Raw genomic sequence first — 19,156 nt, forward strand, 5'->3', positions numbered from 1 at the left:
AATACTATTTTAATTTTTTTATTCCTTGAATATTATATTTTTTCCATTGGGAGAACTTTTATCTCATAAATGGAGATAATTTTTAAAGGTATGTTAATATTCATATGGATAAGGAATCTTAAAAAGAAACAATTTTTTATACCATAATTCTCCTTCCTTCAATTTCATCTAAAATGACATATTTAAGAAAAATAGTATACATTTTTATTCAAAAGTTTTTATCCAGGTAGTCTGTTGTTGATTGCCGTTAAGTTTAAGTTGAGCACAATGCATAGCGGCCCTATGAACAAAAGGCCTAAAGCCTTGCTATAACTATTGTCATTTACGAACATTCATAGAGTTTCCAGAGGCATGTTTTTTATAGACCAAAAAACAGTTTTCAATAGAATAAAGATGCGTAATTTAAAATCAGGTAAAGTGTGGTCAAGGTTGTATCCTTTCTCCATGTTTATTTAATCTGAATGCTGAGCAAATAGCAAGAAGCTGACTTAGCAGGAGAAAATGTTGACATAAAGATTTAAGAAGAATCACCATCAACAGCCTGCATTATGTAGATAATACACTTTCCTTACAGAAAGTAAGGAAGATTTGAAACATTTACTACTGAAAATCAGACACTAAAAACCTTCATTATGAATTCATTTCAATATCAGCAAAACAAAAATACTCATCATTGGAGTAACGGGCATCATGATAGATGGAGAAAGGATTGAAAGTGTTAACTATTTCATTGTTTTTTCTCTCCATTTCCACAGAGGTGGCAGTTACTATAACTATGGCTATGTAATATGGTCTACATAATATGGGAATATTTACAGAACATTATGCTGAGCGATCTATATTGGTCTCATAAAGAATAAATAAGACCATTATTATAAAAATAGAAAGATAAATAGTAAGATGTGCGTAAAAATCTAAAACAGGAAGAGGGGAGCATTATGTGCAGGGAGGGAAATCACTAGTCTGGTAAGTGAAGGCAGAGAGTTTAGGAATTAGGAAAGATCCAATGAGTACATGAAAGGACAATGCAGCTATATATATTATAATATGTATATATTGTATGTACACACATATATATGTGTATATATATCCATATCTATATCTATCTCTGTATCTCTCTATCTCTATCTCTAATGCTGTTTTAATCCACCAGCAACTCTGTGGGGAGAAAATGGGCAATCTCCTCCTTTGTGTATTTATTGTCTCTGAAAACCTGCTGTAGGGTCAGTTACGGGTTGGTTTCAACTTCTCGGTACTCAATAACATGTTTATTTATATATAAATATATATAAACATGTATATATAAGTGTACTTATTTTGTTGTTATGATTGAGACTATACAGCAAAACAAAAATTCAGCAATAGTCTCTACTTGTTTAATTTAGTGACATTGGTTATGATCTTCAAATCCTTCCTTTTTTGAGATATTCTTCCCTCATTAACATAAATACTCTGCTCTCTAAGGTTCCTGTCTAAACTTCCAAGTTGCTCTTGTTAATTTGGTCCCGTGTATATAGTTCCTAAAAAGAACATAATGCTCAAGGCACATTTTTTAGGTTGGTTGAGCTAAACTACTCTTGCTATTGACTGCTAGTAGTCTTAATTTAGAAGGAAAATTCCATCCCCAACTTAAAGTTGCACATGATAACTATTGCAATGCTGATTTCCGACAGTGCAAAGCTTTCTTAGCTTCAAATCTCTGAAACCGTTTGTCACATACTGAATTTGATATATGCAGGTATGTCTGAATAATGGATGAGAATTTGAAACTCTATCTTCTTGTAAAAACTCAGTCTCCATTTTTGTCTCTCCTTCCGCTATGGAAATTCAGTGTTTTGAACAGCACAGATTCAGTACAGTGTTAGTCTGTCAGGATTTCCATTTCCAGGAGTCTGTAATATGTGAAATCTCCTTTACTGTGATTTTGGCTATGAGATCTCATTTGTAAGGAGATTCGTTCTGCAAAACCAGAGATAATATCTTTTTAGTCAGTTTCAGTTTGGTGTGTGTAGCCTGAATTAAAGCTCTAAAATGAATGAGGAGCTTATCATCATCTGTGAATCTTCAATCACATGCCAGAATTTCTGGATTCTGTTTCATATCTTCGTGTGGAATCTTTGGACAGATGCTTTGTTGCATATGATAGCCAGAATGTGAATGTTAAGGAAAATATATTAATGCTATTCTCATTGTGGTTACTTTTCTTGGTGCTGATCTTCCAAAGGCAAAACCAACCTCATAGCTATTAGATTCTTACACCTGGCGACCCACCGTCAGATTTCCAAGGCTTCAAACTTTTATAGGAGGAAACTGGCCACCTTTCTTTAGCAGAGCAGTTAGCAGTCCAGTACTAATGCCACTAGGGGAACGCAGGTGGCCTAGTGGTAAGAAGCTGCATGGCAATCTCAAAGGCATGTGGTTCAAATCTACCAGCTGCTTTGTAGGAAAAGGTTGGACAGTCTCCTCCCGTGCAATTAACTGCCTCTGAAAACCTGCTGGAGGGCTCTTAAAGCCTGCTGCAGGGTCAACTATGGGTCGGTTCCAACTCGAAGGCACACAAGAATTATGCCACTAGTAATGTCCTTACTGACAAGTAAAGTTTGTGATATAAACAGTATCTTTTATACAGTTGAATTGAGGGATCTTTGCCCTGTCTCTGCAGGAGCTCTGGTGGAATAGCAGTTAAAGCATTTGCTGCTAGTCAAAAAGTCAGAGGTTCAAGCTCGCCAGCCAGTCTGCTGGAGAAAAATGTGTTGCTTGTTTCTGTAAAGACTTACAGCCTTCGAAAGGGGATGGGGCAGTTCCACGATGCCCAGTGGGGTGGTTATCAGTTGGAATTGACTCAGTGGCATTGGGCTTTTTGCTGATATAATTACTCACCCTCATTCCTTACCACACTTTTGAACTTTGCTATTGCTGGTTACATGATCTTATTGACAGATGGACGCCTGTCACCCATAAGCTGTCATTCAAACTAGTCTAAGAGTTGCTTTTAATAAGTCCTAAACCTATACTTTTAAAAATGCTTAAGTGTGGATTCTAACCTGTAGAGATTTCTCATGACTGGGTTATAGTCTCATGGGAAGATCAGCCCAGAAATTATTCAAAACTCAAGCCAAGCTCATTGCTGTTCAGTTAGTAACAAGTCGTAGTGATTTTATAGAAAAAAAGAACTACCCTTTAGGGTTTGCAGGGTCATACATCTCTATGGAAGCAGGTGTCCACATCTTTCTCCCACTGAGAAATGTGAGTGGCTTCAAACTCTTGACTTGTCACTAGCAGTTAAGTGCTTAATTACTGCCGTCATAGCTCTGTAGTTGTTATTTAGAGCTTTAGAATTAAGAACATACCTGAATGTATTCATTATGTTGTGCCAGAAACACAGTGGCAATCCGGCCAACTGATGGAAGTAGATCCATATTTGTTCCCATTCCAGAAAAAGGTGAGCCAAACAAAATGTGGAAATTATTGAATAATGGCTCATGTAGGCAAACTATTGCTGAGGATTATTCAAAGATTGCTAGAACAGTACATCAGTGGAGAACTACTAGAAATTCAAGCTGGATATAGAAGGTGTTGGTGCACCAGGGATGTTACTGCTGAAGTCAGATTGATCTTGGCTGAAAGTAGAAAATACCTAAAGGATGTCTATTTGTGTTTTATTGACTATGCAAAGGCATTTGACCTTGTAGACCATTTTGAATTGCTTTTGTTTGCAGGGTATACTTTTGAATTGTTTGTCTTGATCTAGAGTTCTAATTTTATTATGATACTTGTATTTTTATGTTCCAGTCTGCAAAATACTGTTGTATGTATTGGTTTACTTGATCCTTCAAGAGATTAGAATTGAACCAAGTAGACGTTCAACCCCTCATTTTACTGATGAGACAGACTCTGTCTGTCTCACAGAGATAGATCTGTGACTTGCCCACAGTCGTCCTCAGTGGATCCAGACTCCCCATTTCCAGCAAGGTACTTGCTTATCTAGAACAGGTACTTTAAAAAAAAGGCACACATTAAAAGCAAGGCTGGGAGCCACTTTTTTTGACTGTGGAGCGTGAGAAGTTAACTAGTTCACAAGAAAATTCAAACCGTGGAGCTGGTTATGGCCTTATTATTTATTTGTTTAAAACTTAGAACATGTTTTATTTTGACATTGTTGCACATTTTCTTCCCCCATTTCCCCCTCCCTGTAGTGCACCCCTTGTTCCAGATTGTTGTCATGCGTATAATACATGTCATATATTCCTTTCAGATCATTCTTCTCCTCATCTGATCTAGTGCAGTGTTCATTATCCCTCCAGCCTTTCTCATTCTCTCCTCAAGTCTTATTTTATAACAGCAATGTTAAGCAGTATTTGTATTTTTGTGACAGATATTTCACTCAGAATAATGTCCTCCAGGCTCCCTCATGTTGTATAATTTTTTTTTAATTTTAATGAAAGTTTGCAGAGACTTTGGATTTCCATTCATTCATTGTTGTGCACTTTCCTCCCTGCCCACCCCCCTTCCCCCAGTTCCCTTTACTCTTTGAAAAGTAAAAAAATAAAGCTTTTTTCATTATTATACCATCCTCCCCTCCCCCCAGTCCACTACACTATGCAGCTTTCATTCTAGACTCTTGTTATGACAATAATACCAAATCATATATTCCTCCTAAAAGTTCTCTCCCTCATCTATTTCAATTCAATATACATTATTTATCCCCTCTTAGTTTTCCCCAACTCTGATGTTAGACCTGCTTTACAACCGTAGCACTATGTAGTATTTGTCCTTTTGTGACTGAGATATTTCACTCAGCCTAATGCCCTCCAAGGTCACCCATTTTGGATCATATTTCATGAGTTCCTTATATTTTAATGCAGCGTAGTATTCCATTGTGTGAATATACCACAGCTTCTCTAGCCATTTGTTTGTTGATGGACACTTGGGTTGTTTCCAGCTCTTTGCTATTGTGAACAAAGCCACAATAAACATGGGTGTGCATATATCTGCTTGGGTGGCAGTTCTGGTTTCTTTAGAGTATATTCCCAGTAATGGAATTGCTGGATCAAATGGTATTTCTATTTCCAACTTTTTGAGAAAGCTCCATACAGCCATCCATAGTGGTTGTACCATTTTACACTCCCACCAACAGTGTAACGTTTTTGAGTTCATTGTTTTTCAATGCTGCGTAATACTCTATCATAGTTTTTCTATCCATTCAATTATTGATGGACACTTGGTTGTTTCCATCATTTTGCTATTGTGAATAACGCAGAAATAAACTTGGGTGTGCATACATATGTTTGAATCATGGCTCTGGTTTCTTTAGGGTATATTCCCAGTAGTGGAATTGCTGGGTCAAATGATATTTCTATTTCCAACTTTTTGAGAAAGCACCAGACTGCCTTCCATTTTGGCTGTACCATTTTACATTTCCACCAGCGGTGAATAAGAGTTCCAGTCTCTCCACAACCCCACCAGCATTTGTTGTTTGCTGGATTGTGGCCTTTTTAATCATCTGGCTCCCTTTAAGCAGAATTAGCCCCAGAAGAGCTCCAGGGCAAAAGAAATCTCCTTTCTTTTGCACAATGTGATCCTGAATGTATAGAGACCGGAGAGTTCCTCAAGAAAACGAAGGAGAATCAAAGTCATTTTCATGAAGCCCCAGGGAGCCTTGTAGCCTCTAAGACATTTGGCACAGAAGATATTTTAAAAAATGAGCTGAAAGAACATGCAGGCGTCAACCACAAAAGGATGTTTTCCTTTGGATGAAGACTCGAAATGTAATTGAGAGTTAGTGAATAAAAAGAGAATAATATTAAGGTATGGAGCATTCAAATAAAGTAATAACTAGCTTAACTTGGCATCAGAGCAGAGCTAGCTATTTGTGGAAAGTTGTCCTTTACTAAACTTGGACAAGTTTTTCCTTCAAATGTGCCTCATTTCCTAAAGTATTGAATTTTTTGTGCCTCTTATTCAATGACAGTGTCTGTGATTTCTGCTTAAACATTTCCTCCATCTTTTGCCATTTGACATTGTTGCTTTAAATGCACTCCTCCTCAAGGGTTGTATTTCATCAAAGGAAGCTGTGCATGAATGCACTCACCGCCCCAAACCATTTCAGGACTAACATATTTTCAGTTATGGGTGATAACAGATGTAGGCAGGACTGTTAAGTGCAAATGTTTGGTCTTCTTTGGACACTGTTGAATTTGTGTCCCAGTCTTGTCTTGTGATTTCACCATCTGGCTTGTCTCCTAAAAAAACGATAAAAATGAACTCCTTGGTTCACGTTTTCAGTGGACCTGGCTTGCAGAAATCGTAAATAAAAGTAACTTATGTGGAACAGAGCATTTTAACAAATAAGGTGAGAATGACTCCCTTTGCCCTTACGTTCTTTTGGCTCACAAACTTGGAAAGAAACCCATAGTTTAAATAAAGCCCCTTTATACTCAAGGGTTCTGAGTAGACTAGGGAGGAATTAGTGGTAACACTGATGATTCTCACCTGGCATTTGACCAGGGCTGCCAGATGCAGAAGTACCTGGTGTGTTCTAGCGTACAGGGAAGCATGATACCGTGTGTATGGTCATCTGTGTCTGAGGTCCCTGTAATCCGTGATATTATGTGGCACCATCGTGGGGAATAGGCTGCATTGTTATTATTTTCAAAGCTTCTTTTTTTAACTTACTGAGATTTTAATTAAAGTTTATAGAGAACTTGAATTTCCATTAATTCATTGTTGCACATTTTCCTCCCTGATACACCCCCAGTTTGCTTTTTTCTTTGGGAAAAAATTCTTTTATTGTTATACAGACCCCTCTCCCCCATTCCACTTTACTATGCAGCTCTTATTCTGGACTCTTGTCATGCCAATAATACCTAATCATGTATTTCTTTTTTATCTCTCCCTCCTCTGTTGTCGAAGCTTCTTAAAGTGCCTCTTCCCCAGCTGGTAATGTCTTGTTTCCTCTACAGCTAGTAATAATGCCCTGTTTCCATAACAACAGTTCACAGTGGTACCAGGAATACCAGTCTGATTAAAGGAAGGGGTTTTGCATACAGAAAGGCTACTTAACCTTAGGTGTTTATCATTAGAGGATGTCACAAGGGACTCTGTTTATGGCTAATCAGACATGGTCTGACAGTGGCTCTCAGCAAGTTCTCTGCTCTCTTGAGGGTTCTGCTTTCCCAGTGATGCTGGCTGCCTTCACTCATGCACCACTATCATTCTGTCTCATATAGCTATTAAATTTTTTATACATATACCTTAGAAGCTCTTTAAAGACATCCCCCCTGCCTAATGGTCTTTTTCTCTCAATATCTATCTAGCACAGAGAATAATAGTAGTGGACACTGACTTTTTATTAAACAAAAGATTTATACTTAACTTTCAGAAAATGACTTCTTTTGAACATAATGACCCCCTATCCTCCCTGTAAAGGAGACATTCTTCTAGTATTATTGAGAACTGATTACACTTAGCCACCTTGCTTACAAAACTCTGATGATGACTTCCCAGCCTTTGACACCTGGAGGGCCATTTTCATCTGGAGGTCTGAGAATATTATTACTTTCACTGAATGAATCTCTTTTATGAGCTGGGCATTATGTATATACCTGGTCACTTTGGAGTCTCTTGGTTAGCACATGGCCACACACTTTTTAAATTGACGACCATGCTTAGAAACACATTTTCCGTCATTTGTGGTAACGTGTTAAAGAAGAAAAAAAAAGCCCAACAAAACCAAACACTAAAACCAACCCCAAAAACAATTAAAATTGGCTATGGCAAAAAGGGGGATTTTTTGAGAAGGCTCCTCTTGTGTCTTATTTTCAAGGAGCTGATCTATCAGATCACTGGCAGAGTGATGTCACAACTGAACTTATAAAACATCTGAAGCCAGGACTTAGTGTGATGTATTCTCCTGTGCATATGGCTCTCTGTATGTTGGCGCTGTCATCTCTAGCTGCAAGGTGGCCTCCTCCTCTTAGTGGGGGCGTTGCTTCTCTCCAATTAAGTTTCAGATTCTGGGGTTTCCACCATAGAGACAGAGACACATGTGCTTTTTCAGTTTGTTGTTGTTGTTGTGTGTTGCTGAGGCAGAACTCGCTCATAGCTTCCTCTCCAGTGGGTTTTCAGAGGTGTGGATCATCTCTGAGGAGGGGAGTAAGAGGGGATTGCACATCTTTCTCTCATGGAGCAGCTGATAAATTAGAATTTTAGTTCTGAAACATTATCGAAGTCTGATTGGCTCAGCTTGGTCCAGTTCTGCTTCCTGGTGAGGCAGAGATACTTAGAGGAAGATTTCTAAAGGAGGGAGGAGGACTAAATGAACAGTTCCGAGATGTTCACTGTAAAGCCATGTATTCCTTCTTGATAAGTCTTTTATATAAGTGATATTATTCCCATTTTAGAAAGAATGAAATTGTGCTTCTTAGGGACTGAGTCGCTTGACAGAATCACAGATGCAAAATCAAGGTTCCAATCCCTATCTGCTGGTTTAAATATTCTTGCTTTTAATATAATAGAATGCTTTCCTAGACAATAGTAAGAGAACAAATATATACATGTAAGTGGAAGAACCTTATTTTCTTCCCAGTAACCTTGACTGTTATTGTTATGTTGTTATGAACCATTTAGTCGACTACCACTCATAGCGGCCCTGTGTACAGCAGCTCTGAACCCTGCCCTATCCTGAGCCAACTTCACCATCTCTTGCACACATTGCCACAGTCACTGTGTCAATTCATCTCATCCAGGATCTTCCTCTCCTGCGCTAACCCTCTACCCTGCCAAGCATGATGTCCTTCTCCAAGGACTGGTCCCTCCCGAAAAAACGCCCAAAGTTTGGAGATGGAACATCAACATTCTTGTTTCCGAGGAGCAACCTCTTCTCTGGTACTCAGCGACATCAGTTCTTCTGTCATCCTTATTCATTGTCCAGCTCTCAGATGCATAGAAAGCAGTTGAGAAGACCATGGCCTGGACCAGACACACCTTAGACTCTAGACTGACAGTGTTGTTCCTTAGCACTGTGGAGAGGTCCCTGACAGTAGATCTTCTCAATGCAACTTGTCTTTAAAAAAAAAAAGTGAGCTTATTTATTTGCCACACATAGAAAATTCCATTTCTGACAGGATTCAGATTTGGAGGTAGAAGCTCTCAGAGAGGACAGCCTCCGTCTCCTGGTGATCTGCTCCTGGTATTTTTCTTTGACTCCCTTCATTCTCCTGGCCAAAAGCTTAGTGTCCTCTGCAGCCTCCTCCTTATTCTTCTTAGTGCGCTGTTTCTTTAGCAAAATGCACTTGCGCTTGTGCTACAGATGTGGAATAAAAAGACGCTGGATCCTGGGCTTTGGTCCTGAGTTTCTTGCCCTCTTTGTTCAGTGGTTTTCTCACAATTTAGTGACAGACATCCTCTTCTTTAGAGAGATTGAAGAGTGTGTGAATTCTGGTGCCTTTTTTGGTTCCCAGGCAATGAGGCACAGTACTAGCAGTCAGTCCTGGGATACGCTTCTTCCCTTTGTCCTTTATCCTTCTCCCACAACCGTGTCGAGAACACTCAGATTGGCATCCACAGTGCAACCCAGACAGATTGGCACTTCCTCTCTCTAGTTCTTTGTGGTCTGCCCCTTATACAATAGCAGGTGAACTCGGCCATGGGTCAGGACACCCTACTTCATGAGCAGACCTTGTTTGCCATTTCCACCACTGACCTGGACAACCTGTTCCTTGCACTGACCTGGACAACCTGTTCCTTGCACTCATCACCAGGAGAGCAACAATGTCGTGGCCAGTCGCTTCTCATAAAATGTACGAAGTTTGCGTTCATCATCCACTTCAGTGAGTTTCTGGCAGCCAGTGTCTGGGCAGGAGATGGTCAGCTTCATGATGGAGCAGCCAGTTGCCCCTTTGGTGCCACGAAAAAAAGCACAAGTTTCCTTTTGATTTCCTGACTGTTGGTGCCAAGGGTGTTGATTGTGGATCAAGGGTTGTGAAATTGTTAACAACTTCAATCTTCTCCATCTATCATGATGCTGCCTGTTGACCTGGTGGTGAGGATCTTAAGTTTCCTTGATGTTGAGATGCAACCCATATTGAAGACTGTAGCCCTTGACCTTCTCTAGTAAATGCTTCAAGTCCTCCAGATTCGGATGTCCCAGACACTTGACTATATTACTTTCTTTTTTTCCCCCCTAAGAAGTGTATAAAGCTACAATATTCTTCCTAAAACAAGCATTCTTTTTCTCCTTCTTGCAACAGCAGAAGATGAGCTCTTCAGTTTAAAATCTGAAGGCTCATCAGAAGGGAGCCGGATAGGTGCTGAGTTGGGCTGGTTGAGCAGCAAGGTTACGTGATTAAGTGTCTTGTTCTGAAAAAGATTTTCTCACAGGGCAAGATGTCATGGAGCAAGGAAAGAGAGTTCTCACTGTGGGAGCGGTTCTGTGCCAACATCTTAGAGACAAGTCCAATGTCCAGACACATTGCATTTATAATGGATGGGAACCAACACTATTCCAAGAAGTGCCAGGTGGAATGCCACGAGGGACATTCACAAGGCTTCAGCAAGCTAGCTAAGACTCTGCGCTGGTGTTTGAACATGGACATCCTGGAGGTGACAGTCTATGCGTTAAGCATTGGGAACTTCAAACACTCCAAGAATGAGGTAGACAGGCTAATGGATCTGGCCCAGCAGAAGTTCAGCCACGTGATGGAAGAACAAGAGAAACTGCAGAAGTATGGGGTGTGTTTCCGGGTCCTTGGCAATTTGCATTTATTGTCCTTGGATCTCCAGAAACTGATTGCACAAGCTGTATGAACCACTACAAACGACAAGTGTTTCCTGGGTGTCTGCTGTGCATATAATCCCGCCATGAGATCAGCAATGCTGTGAGAGAGATGGTCTGGGGAGTGGAGCAAGGCCTGCCAGATCCCAGGTATCCTTACTTGTTCAGGGAATAGATGACAAAACTCCTTCAAAGCTGAATACTTGGGCCAGAGATCAAATAAGGTATTCAAATGGAGAGATTTTTTGGTGGGTCTCTAAATTTAGAGATGTTAGGATTAAGAGCCTGCTCCAGAATTTTCTCTGTGTTAAACACTCACCAAGAACCCCAAAGAAGTAGCAAACAGACTGTAAGTGATGAGACATTCGATAAAAAATATAATACCTTATGGGGGGAGTGGGGGAAGAAAAGAAATCTGAAGGCTCCTTGTGGATCCACAGGATAAAAGCTACATAATTTTCTGATAGAGCAAGAGGAGGTCCCTGACAGCAGATTTTCCCAATGCAGTTCATGTCTTGATTTCCTGATTGCTGATGTTAAGAGTGTTGATTGTGACTCTCTGCTCCTCATCGATCCAGATTGCCCTCTCTTCTTGTGCAGCCTCAGCTGCATCCCTGAGACACGATGGTGAAGGTCAGAGTAAACGGATTTGGCCACATTGGGCACCTGGTCACCCGGGCTGCTTTTCACTCTGGCAGAGTGGATGTTGTCACCATCAATGATCCCTTCATTGACCTCAACTACATGGTCTATATGTTTCAGTATGGTTCCACCCATGGCAAGTTCAGCAGCACTGTCAAGGCTGAGAATGGGAAGCTGGTCATCAATGGGAAAGTTATCACTATCTTCCAGGAGCAAGATCCTGCCAACATAAAGTGGGGTGATGCTGGTGCTGAGTATGTTGGGGAGTCCACTGGTGTCTTCACAACCTTGGAGAAGGCTGGGGCTCACTTAAAGGGTGGTGCCCAACGGGGAATCATCTCTGCTCCTTCTGCCGATGCCCCCATGTTTGTGATGGGCATGAACCATGAAAAGTATGACAACTCTCTCAAGATTGTCAGCAATGCCTCCTGCACCACCAACTGCTTGGCTCCCCTGGCCAAGGTCATCCATGACAACTTCGGCATTGTAGAGGGACTCATGACTACAGTCCATGCCATCACTGCCACCCAGAAGACTGTGGATGGCCCCTCTGGAAAGCTGTGGCATGATGGCCGTGGAGCTACCCAGAACATCATCCCTGCGATCTACTGGTGCTGCCAAGGCTGTGGGCAAGGTCATCCCTGAACTGAATGGGAAACTTACTGGCATGACTTTCTGTGTCTCCACTCCCAATGTGTCAGTTGTGGACCTGACCTGCCATCTGGAGAAAGCTGCCAAATATGATGACATCAAGAAAGTGGTAAAGCAGGCATCAGAAGGGCCCCTCAAGGGCATCCTGGGATACACTGAAGACCAGGTTGTCTCCTGTGACTTTAATAGTGACACCCACTCTTCGACCTTTGATGCTGGGGCTGGCATTGCTCTGAGTGACCACTTTGTCAAACACATTTCCTGGTATGACAATGAATTTGGCCACAGCAACCAGGTGGTCGACCTGATGGTTCACATGGCCTCCAAAGAGTAAGAGCCCCTTGGAACAGCAGCTCCAGCAACAGCACTAGAAGAGAGAGAGACCCTCAGCTGCTGGGGAGTCCTTGCCCCAACTTGATCCTCCCACACACTGAGAATCTCACATCCTTGACACAAGTTCCCATCAAATCCCCCAGAGAAAGGGGAGGGGCTTGGAGAGCCCATCTTGTCATGTACTATCAATAAAGTACATTGTACTCAGCCAAAAAAAAAAAAAAAAAAGAGTGTTGATTGTGGAGCCAAGCAAACTGTAATTGTTGACGACCTCAATCTCTCCTCCATCTTTCGTGGTGCTGCCCATTGGCCCAGTGGTGAGAATCTTTGTCTTCTTGATGTTGAGGTTTAATCCATATTGAAAACTACAGTCCTTGACCTTCTGCAGCAAGAGTTTCAGGTCTTCTTCAGTTTCAGCACAAGGTTGTATCATTGGCATAACATAGTTTGTTGATGATTCTTCCTCCAATCCTGATTGCCACATTTCTCCTTATAAAGGCAGGCCTTCACAATTATTTGTTATGCTCCAGAGAGCTGAACAATGACTAAGGAGGACAGAAGAAGAATTGATTCCCTTTGAACTGTGGTGCTGGAGAAGAGTCTTGAACATACCATGGTCTGCTAAGAAAACAAATAGGTCTGTCTTGGAGAGGGTGAAACCAAGTTTCTCCTTGGAAGGTAGGTTTTAAAGCTCCATCTCATATACTTTGGGCATGTGGCTAGAAGAGATCGGTCCTTGGAGAAGGACATCATGCTTGGAAGGGTTAGGGGACAGTGCAGGAGAGGAAGACCCCGGATGAGATGGACTGATAACAGTAACTGGGGCAATGAAAATTGGTGTGTCAGAATTAGTGAGACTGGCTCAGAGATGCTGTACATAGAGTCACTATGGGTCGCAGGCAACTTGAGGGCACATAACAGCAACAAGGAACAAGAGGGAGTATTTATTTCTTAAGGCATTTTTGTGGGATTAGATCCCCCTTTCTATGCGAACAGGAGGGAAGAAGGGGAGGAGAAAAAAGCAGTGGGATCTGTACTATGTTTTGTGCCACTTAGCTTGTGCTCCCATGACTATGACTGTGGTGGCCTGTTCACGGTCTACTTCAGGAGAGTAAGAAAGTTAGGCAGAATTGTCATAGTTATTGATATACAGAAATATAGAGATAGTGTAATTGACTTTGCTGAATCTTCCAGGGTAATGATTAAATAAATGTCTTTGAAAACCCGCTGGAGGGTCAGCTTTGGGTCAGTTCCGACTCTACAGTACACGGCGACAACAAGGGACAGTGGCAGTTTCTGTCTTTCAGCCACTTTCTGATTAGTCATGTAGTAAGGGTTATTTCAGTATTATTTTTTAAAAGAAAATCTTAACCTTTTGTATACAAACCTTTGATTCCTTAAGTTACAAAACCTCTCTTCCTATTAAATTGAGTATTAGAGGTGAGATACGAGATATTAGGGTATACACTGAAAATGCACTTCTATGGAGGAGTGAATGCTGTAAGAAGAACTTTTTAACTCTGGAAAATGAATTACATTTTCTTAGCTTTAGTACGCTATTATAGTAAGCACAAATATTCCATCCTGAAAAAAACCTCCCCAAAAACCTGGCAGAGAGTTTATCTTTCTTTAAGACTGTGAAATCTAAGATGGTGTGAGTCTTACTTGTTAGCTGGAAGGAAAAGAGTGGTCTCTTTGGCACAGGTAGTCTTGGGAAGGAATCCAGAGTAAGAATAAGAGTGAACTTGGGATAGAGACCCTTTCCCTGAAAAAGAACAATCTGTAACATAGGTCGGCAACCTTTTTCTGGTAAGGGCTACTGAGCAGGTATTTTTTGACTTTCTACTCTGTTACAGCTACTTATATCTGTCATTGTATAGTGAAAACAGCCACAGGTAGTACATAAATGAGTGCACCTTCTAAGAAAACCGTTATTTACAAAAACAAGTGACAGACTGGATTGGCCCATGTTCATCACTGTCTCCTTCTGTTCCCTCATCTTCACTAGAACTGGTCTTGCCAGCCTCACCAGAGCTTTCCCCGTTGTCAGATTCAATGACAAGTTCTCTCTCCTGATGGTAGATGAATTTTCAACAACATTAGACAAGGTTAAACTTTCCCTCCTCCTTCAGACCCCTGTTTGCTTTCTCTGACCCCACAGTCCCAGTGTTCTTCTCTTGTCGCTGGCAGTCTTCTCTGCTGCTTCCTCACCTTCTGTCTAGGCTGCTGGGAATTACAGTGCTGTTCTCTAGATGATACCTTCTTGTACTGAGGGTTCAAGATTAACAATAAACTGCTGACTTCTAAATTTAGAGCTCATCTTTTCATCTCTTGCTAAGCTTCTGACTCATATATTCAATTTGCTATCTCTGCTTGATATCACATAGTCTGAGCACCTTTAACATGGAGCCCTGGGTGGCCTAATGTGTAACATATTGGGCTGTTAACCAAGCGGTTGACAATTTGAGTCTACCAAGGGAGAAAGATGAGTAATGTCTTCCTGTGAAGGTTTATAGTCTTGGAAATCTGAAGGAGTCGGGGCCAGCTTGACACAGTGGGATTGTGAATATTTACCATATTGAAAAACAAAATTCTCCATATTCACTCCTTCCTTATACAACCCATGGTAAAGAATTTCAGAATAAGAAAGGAATCCTCCAATCCAAAGATGTAGACAACCTGGGAAATTCCAGAAGGAGAGGGAAGTGTAATTCTGACCTCTACCAGGGAAGGAATTTCCTGCAGAGGAAGCCAATTTACGTTTCCTTTTTGGAATATTCCCCCCTCCCGTTTTTTCTTCTTCTCCCCCCCCTTAAGTGAAAAAGTCTAGCGGTAGCCCTTGCGTTAGGTACAGCTGAGTGCAGATGCTCAAATGATGGTGTCAGAGCTTCAACATTCTTCTTCCTCTGTGTTTTGCTCTCTGCTGTGACAGGGTCTTCTCAGAGAGGCCTGCCCACGTCCCTGTGGAGATGAAGATGGCCACACACAGTTCTCGACTTGCACTGCCCTCAGCATTACACTTCTACAGGGCTGCTAAGTGGATGGTTGGTTTTAGTCCAGACAGAGGCAACCTCAGAATAAAGACCTGGTGATCTACTTCAGAAATATCAGCCATTGAAAACTCTGTAGAGCACAGTTCTGCTCTGACACACATGAGGTTGCCAACAGCTGGGATTGCCTTGGGGACACTGGTAAAGGCTATTTGAGACAAAACCCAAATGAAACCCTCTGCTGTCAAGTCCACACTGACTCATAGTGGCCCTACAGGATGGAATAGAACTGTCACATACACTTTCCAAGGCTGTAAATCTTTACTGAAACAGACTGCTACATCTTTTTCCTGTGGGGCAGCTGATGGGTTCAGACCACCAATCCTGCTAGCAGCTGAGCACTTAACCAGGGATTCTTTCTAAGACAAGCCACTTAAGGTCCAGAGTACATGAAGTGCTTTGGGGGAGTGAAGCATGGGTTCTTTTGGTGTCTGCTGCACCTTTAAGAAGTACTTAGGTTCTAAGTGTGTGGCTTTAGTACCTTCATAAATCCTGTTGTTCCATCCCTCTTCACAAGAGCTGCTTCCAGTATGTAGCATCCATCCATCTTTGTCAGGTTTTATTTCAGTAGAAACATTTGGCTCGCCATTAACTTTAAGGGTCCCTTTCGAACTTCATTGGTTTCCAAATGGGGTATTGTAAGTGTCTTTAAGGTTTGCCACCATTTCTGGCGTAACCTAAATGCTTGGGGAGACAGAGTCATCCGGGACTTCCAGAATACAGAGCTCCTCCCCCTCCAGCTGGAGCTACCTGCCACTCTACAGACTTTGAAGGTTACTGCGTGTGCATGTGCACATACCTACACCTCCACACGCACATATACACATATGCATGTTATGTTTGTCATGTAGCGTCACCAACATAGAGGGAAGTAGTTTCATTTTCAAATTACAATTTTCTAATGCAGGTTAGTGAGAGTCTTGAGTATTTCCTCGTACCCAAATGCTAGACTGTAGTTGTGTCTGCTGTTTTATACCGTAGAATTGTTAAGATGAGTGCAATAATTCACATGAGCTGAATGATGATTTTCTTTTGCTGCTGGAATTGGTTCTAGTGTAACGACTGACGTGGTCTTGTGCTGCTTCTCTTTTTTCCCTTCTTTTACTCCAGGCACTTGAGGAGGCCCAGAAAGCGATTCAGCAACTCTTTGGCAAAATCAAAGACATCAAAGACAAAGCCGAAAAATCAGAGCAGATGGTGAGTTGAGATCTCTCACGTTTTCAGAGAGGGCTTCGCCTCTCCGCTGGTCTCACTGATGAATGGCTTTCTCTCCCACCTCCTGTCAGCCACAGTGGTCGTGCATCTCAGTAGCGAATGCATGTGCGTGCGTTCCAGCTCCATTCTCCAGCAGCCACTAGACACGCCATGACTCACCGCCTCTGCTACCCTATATTCGCAGCCCTGTTTCTAAATACAAGTTTCCTTTTTTGCCTTTTCCAAAAATAGTTTCCTAGTCATTTTGGATTTTTTCCCCTCTAGCTTTTGTTTATATCACGCATTTCTCAATTGAGATTTACACTGTATAACTTGGTATCACATGAAAGCTGGAGCTCTGTGCAGCACCCCACATGGAGGTGGGGCATAGTCTGTCCAGGATGCATGCTTGTAGCTTTGGTTTAGAAGTTCTCTGGCCCTACCCACAGAAGACCCCTCTGCTGACTAAGAGTTGAGTATCCACATTCTGGCTCTGTGGCAGGTACTGTGAAGTGCTAGACGTTGGATCTCGAGTTCAAATTCTGACTGAGAAATGTGATGACTCTGAATTCTAGTTTTATCAACTGTAAAATAAGGATAGTAGCACCTGCCTCACAGGGTTGTCATGAGAATTACGTGGATGAAGAGTGCCAAGTGGACTACTAAACCTGCTCTGCAAATGGGAAGAAAACTCTCAAACTCATTGCCATTGAGTTGGAATCAACTCCTAGTAGACCTTCCATATGGTTTCCAAGGGTGTAAATTACAGGACAGGATTCCTATTTTTCGTCTTTGGGTCTTCTTGTAGATTCGAACTGCCATAGAGATGTGATCTTTGGAACTGCCATAGAGATGTGATCTTTGAGTTAGTAGCACAACTCCTGATGGAGCACTACTTAGGAATAGTAGTTCTTCTTAATAACAGTATTTCTTTTCCCCCTACATTTCCTTGGTTACAAAACTCCTAAACCCTTACAGATGCTTTCCCTCTTATAGTCCACCCCAGGAGCATATCTCTGGTCTCATGCCCACATATTCTTCAGTTCTCTTTGCTGTCCCTTTAGCAAGATATAACAGGATATAAGGTGTGGGGTAAGAGGGGCAGACCTTCCACAGATATTTCTGTGTTGGTTTTGGAAGGACATTAATGCTAATTGGGCTGAGTTTAGATCCCAACTCCTCTACTTACTTATTGGGTGAACTTAAGCACGTTATCTATGCCTCAGCTTCTTTTTTGTGAATAGAATTAATAGTCATGTCTACCTCATGGAACGGTGAGATTCAGTGAACTAATGCATGATTCACAAGCCCTGAGTTAAGTGTGAGTTGTTGCTGTTTTGATGGATAGTTTTTCATACTCTCACTCACAAGCAGATGGTGATAAGGCCTTTCAGTAGTCAACAAAGAGCTGAAGAGAAAGAGCTTTTTCATCGGAGAAATAACGATTAGCATGCTTGACTCACCCCAGAGTTACATAGCATAGAGAGGAGTTTGTGTGTGATCAGAAAGGGATTTACATTTGAGCTGTCTTTCCCCTGGGGTGCACTATGCTCAGCACCCCCTTGGACTGTTGAAGTGTGCTTATTAGGTGACACTCCCAGATATGACTTAAAAATTAACTCCTTCTCTCTACTTTCTACCTGTTCCTTGTAACTATTAATAGTATTTGCTTGCCAAAACTGAGGCATTTGCTGCAGAAGGTCAAGGACTGCAGCCTTCAATATGGTTTGAAGCTCAACATCAAGAAAATAAAAATTCTCACCACTGGGCGATTGGCAGGATCATGATAGATGGTGAAGCGATTGAGATAATTAATAGCTTCAGTTTGCGTGGTGCTACAAGCAACACTCTTGGTACCAGCAGCCAGGAAATAAAAAGATGAATTGCATTGGGAAAATCTGCTGTCAGGGGCCTCTCCAGAGAACTAAAGAGCAATGATGTCAGAATAGAAACTAAGGTGCGTCTGATTTAGGCCATGGTCTTCACAAGTAACTTGATATGCATTAGAAAGCTGGACAATGACTAGGAAAATAGAAGAATTGATACCTCTGAGTTTTGGTGCTAGAGAAGAATATTGAATATGCCATAGACTGCTAGGAGAACAAATAGGTCTGTCCTGGAGAGGGTGAAACCAGACTACTCCTTGGAAGCAAGGAAGGATTTTGAAGCTTTATCTGACATACCTTAGGCATATTGCAAAGAGGAACCAGTTCTCCGAGAGGAACATCATACTTTGGAGGGTGGAAGGACAGTGCAAGAGCGGAAGACCCTGGATGAGTTGCATTAATTCTGTGGCTGGGGTAATGGAGGTGGGTGTATCAGAGACAATGAGGTTGGCATAGGATAGAGCAGGTTTTAGAGCTATTGTACTATGAGTCACTATATATATATATATAAGTTATATATGTGTTATATGTATATATAAGTGTTACATATATAAATGTTATATATATAAGTGTTATATATATGATTTATATATGTTGTTGTTGTTATGTGCCGTCGAGTCACCTGC

At 41.5% G+C, this 19,156-nt stretch overlaps 1 protein-coding gene and 2 pseudogenes across 1 annotated transcript in view; 2 read left to right on the forward strand and 1 right to left on the reverse strand.

The window, feature by feature from the left end:
• Positions 1 to 19,156, forward strand: part of VPS53 (vacuolar protein sorting 53 homolog (S. cerevisiae)) — a 172,429-nt gene that overhangs the window by 31,773 nt on the left and 121,500 nt on the right. Inside the window, exon 5 of the mRNA XM_006891010.1 lies at positions 16,561 to 16,647. Coding sequence (XP_006891072.1) covers positions 16,561 to 16,647 — 87 coding nt within the window. The remainder of the gene's footprint in view (positions 1 to 16,560; positions 16,648 to 19,156) is intronic.
• Positions 9,122 to 9,877, reverse strand: LOC102847340 (annotated as a pseudogene).
• Positions 10,387 to 12,401, forward strand: LOC102866352 (annotated as a pseudogene).

Source organism: Elephantulus edwardii, unplaced genomic scaffold (genome assembly GCF_000299155.1).
Source record: "Elephantulus edwardii isolate Elephantulus edwardi_28Jun2011 unplaced genomic scaffold, EleEdw1.0 scaffold00094, whole genome shotgun sequence".
Lineage (NCBI taxonomy): Eukaryota > Metazoa > Chordata > Mammalia > Macroscelidea > Macroscelididae > Elephantulus > Elephantulus edwardii.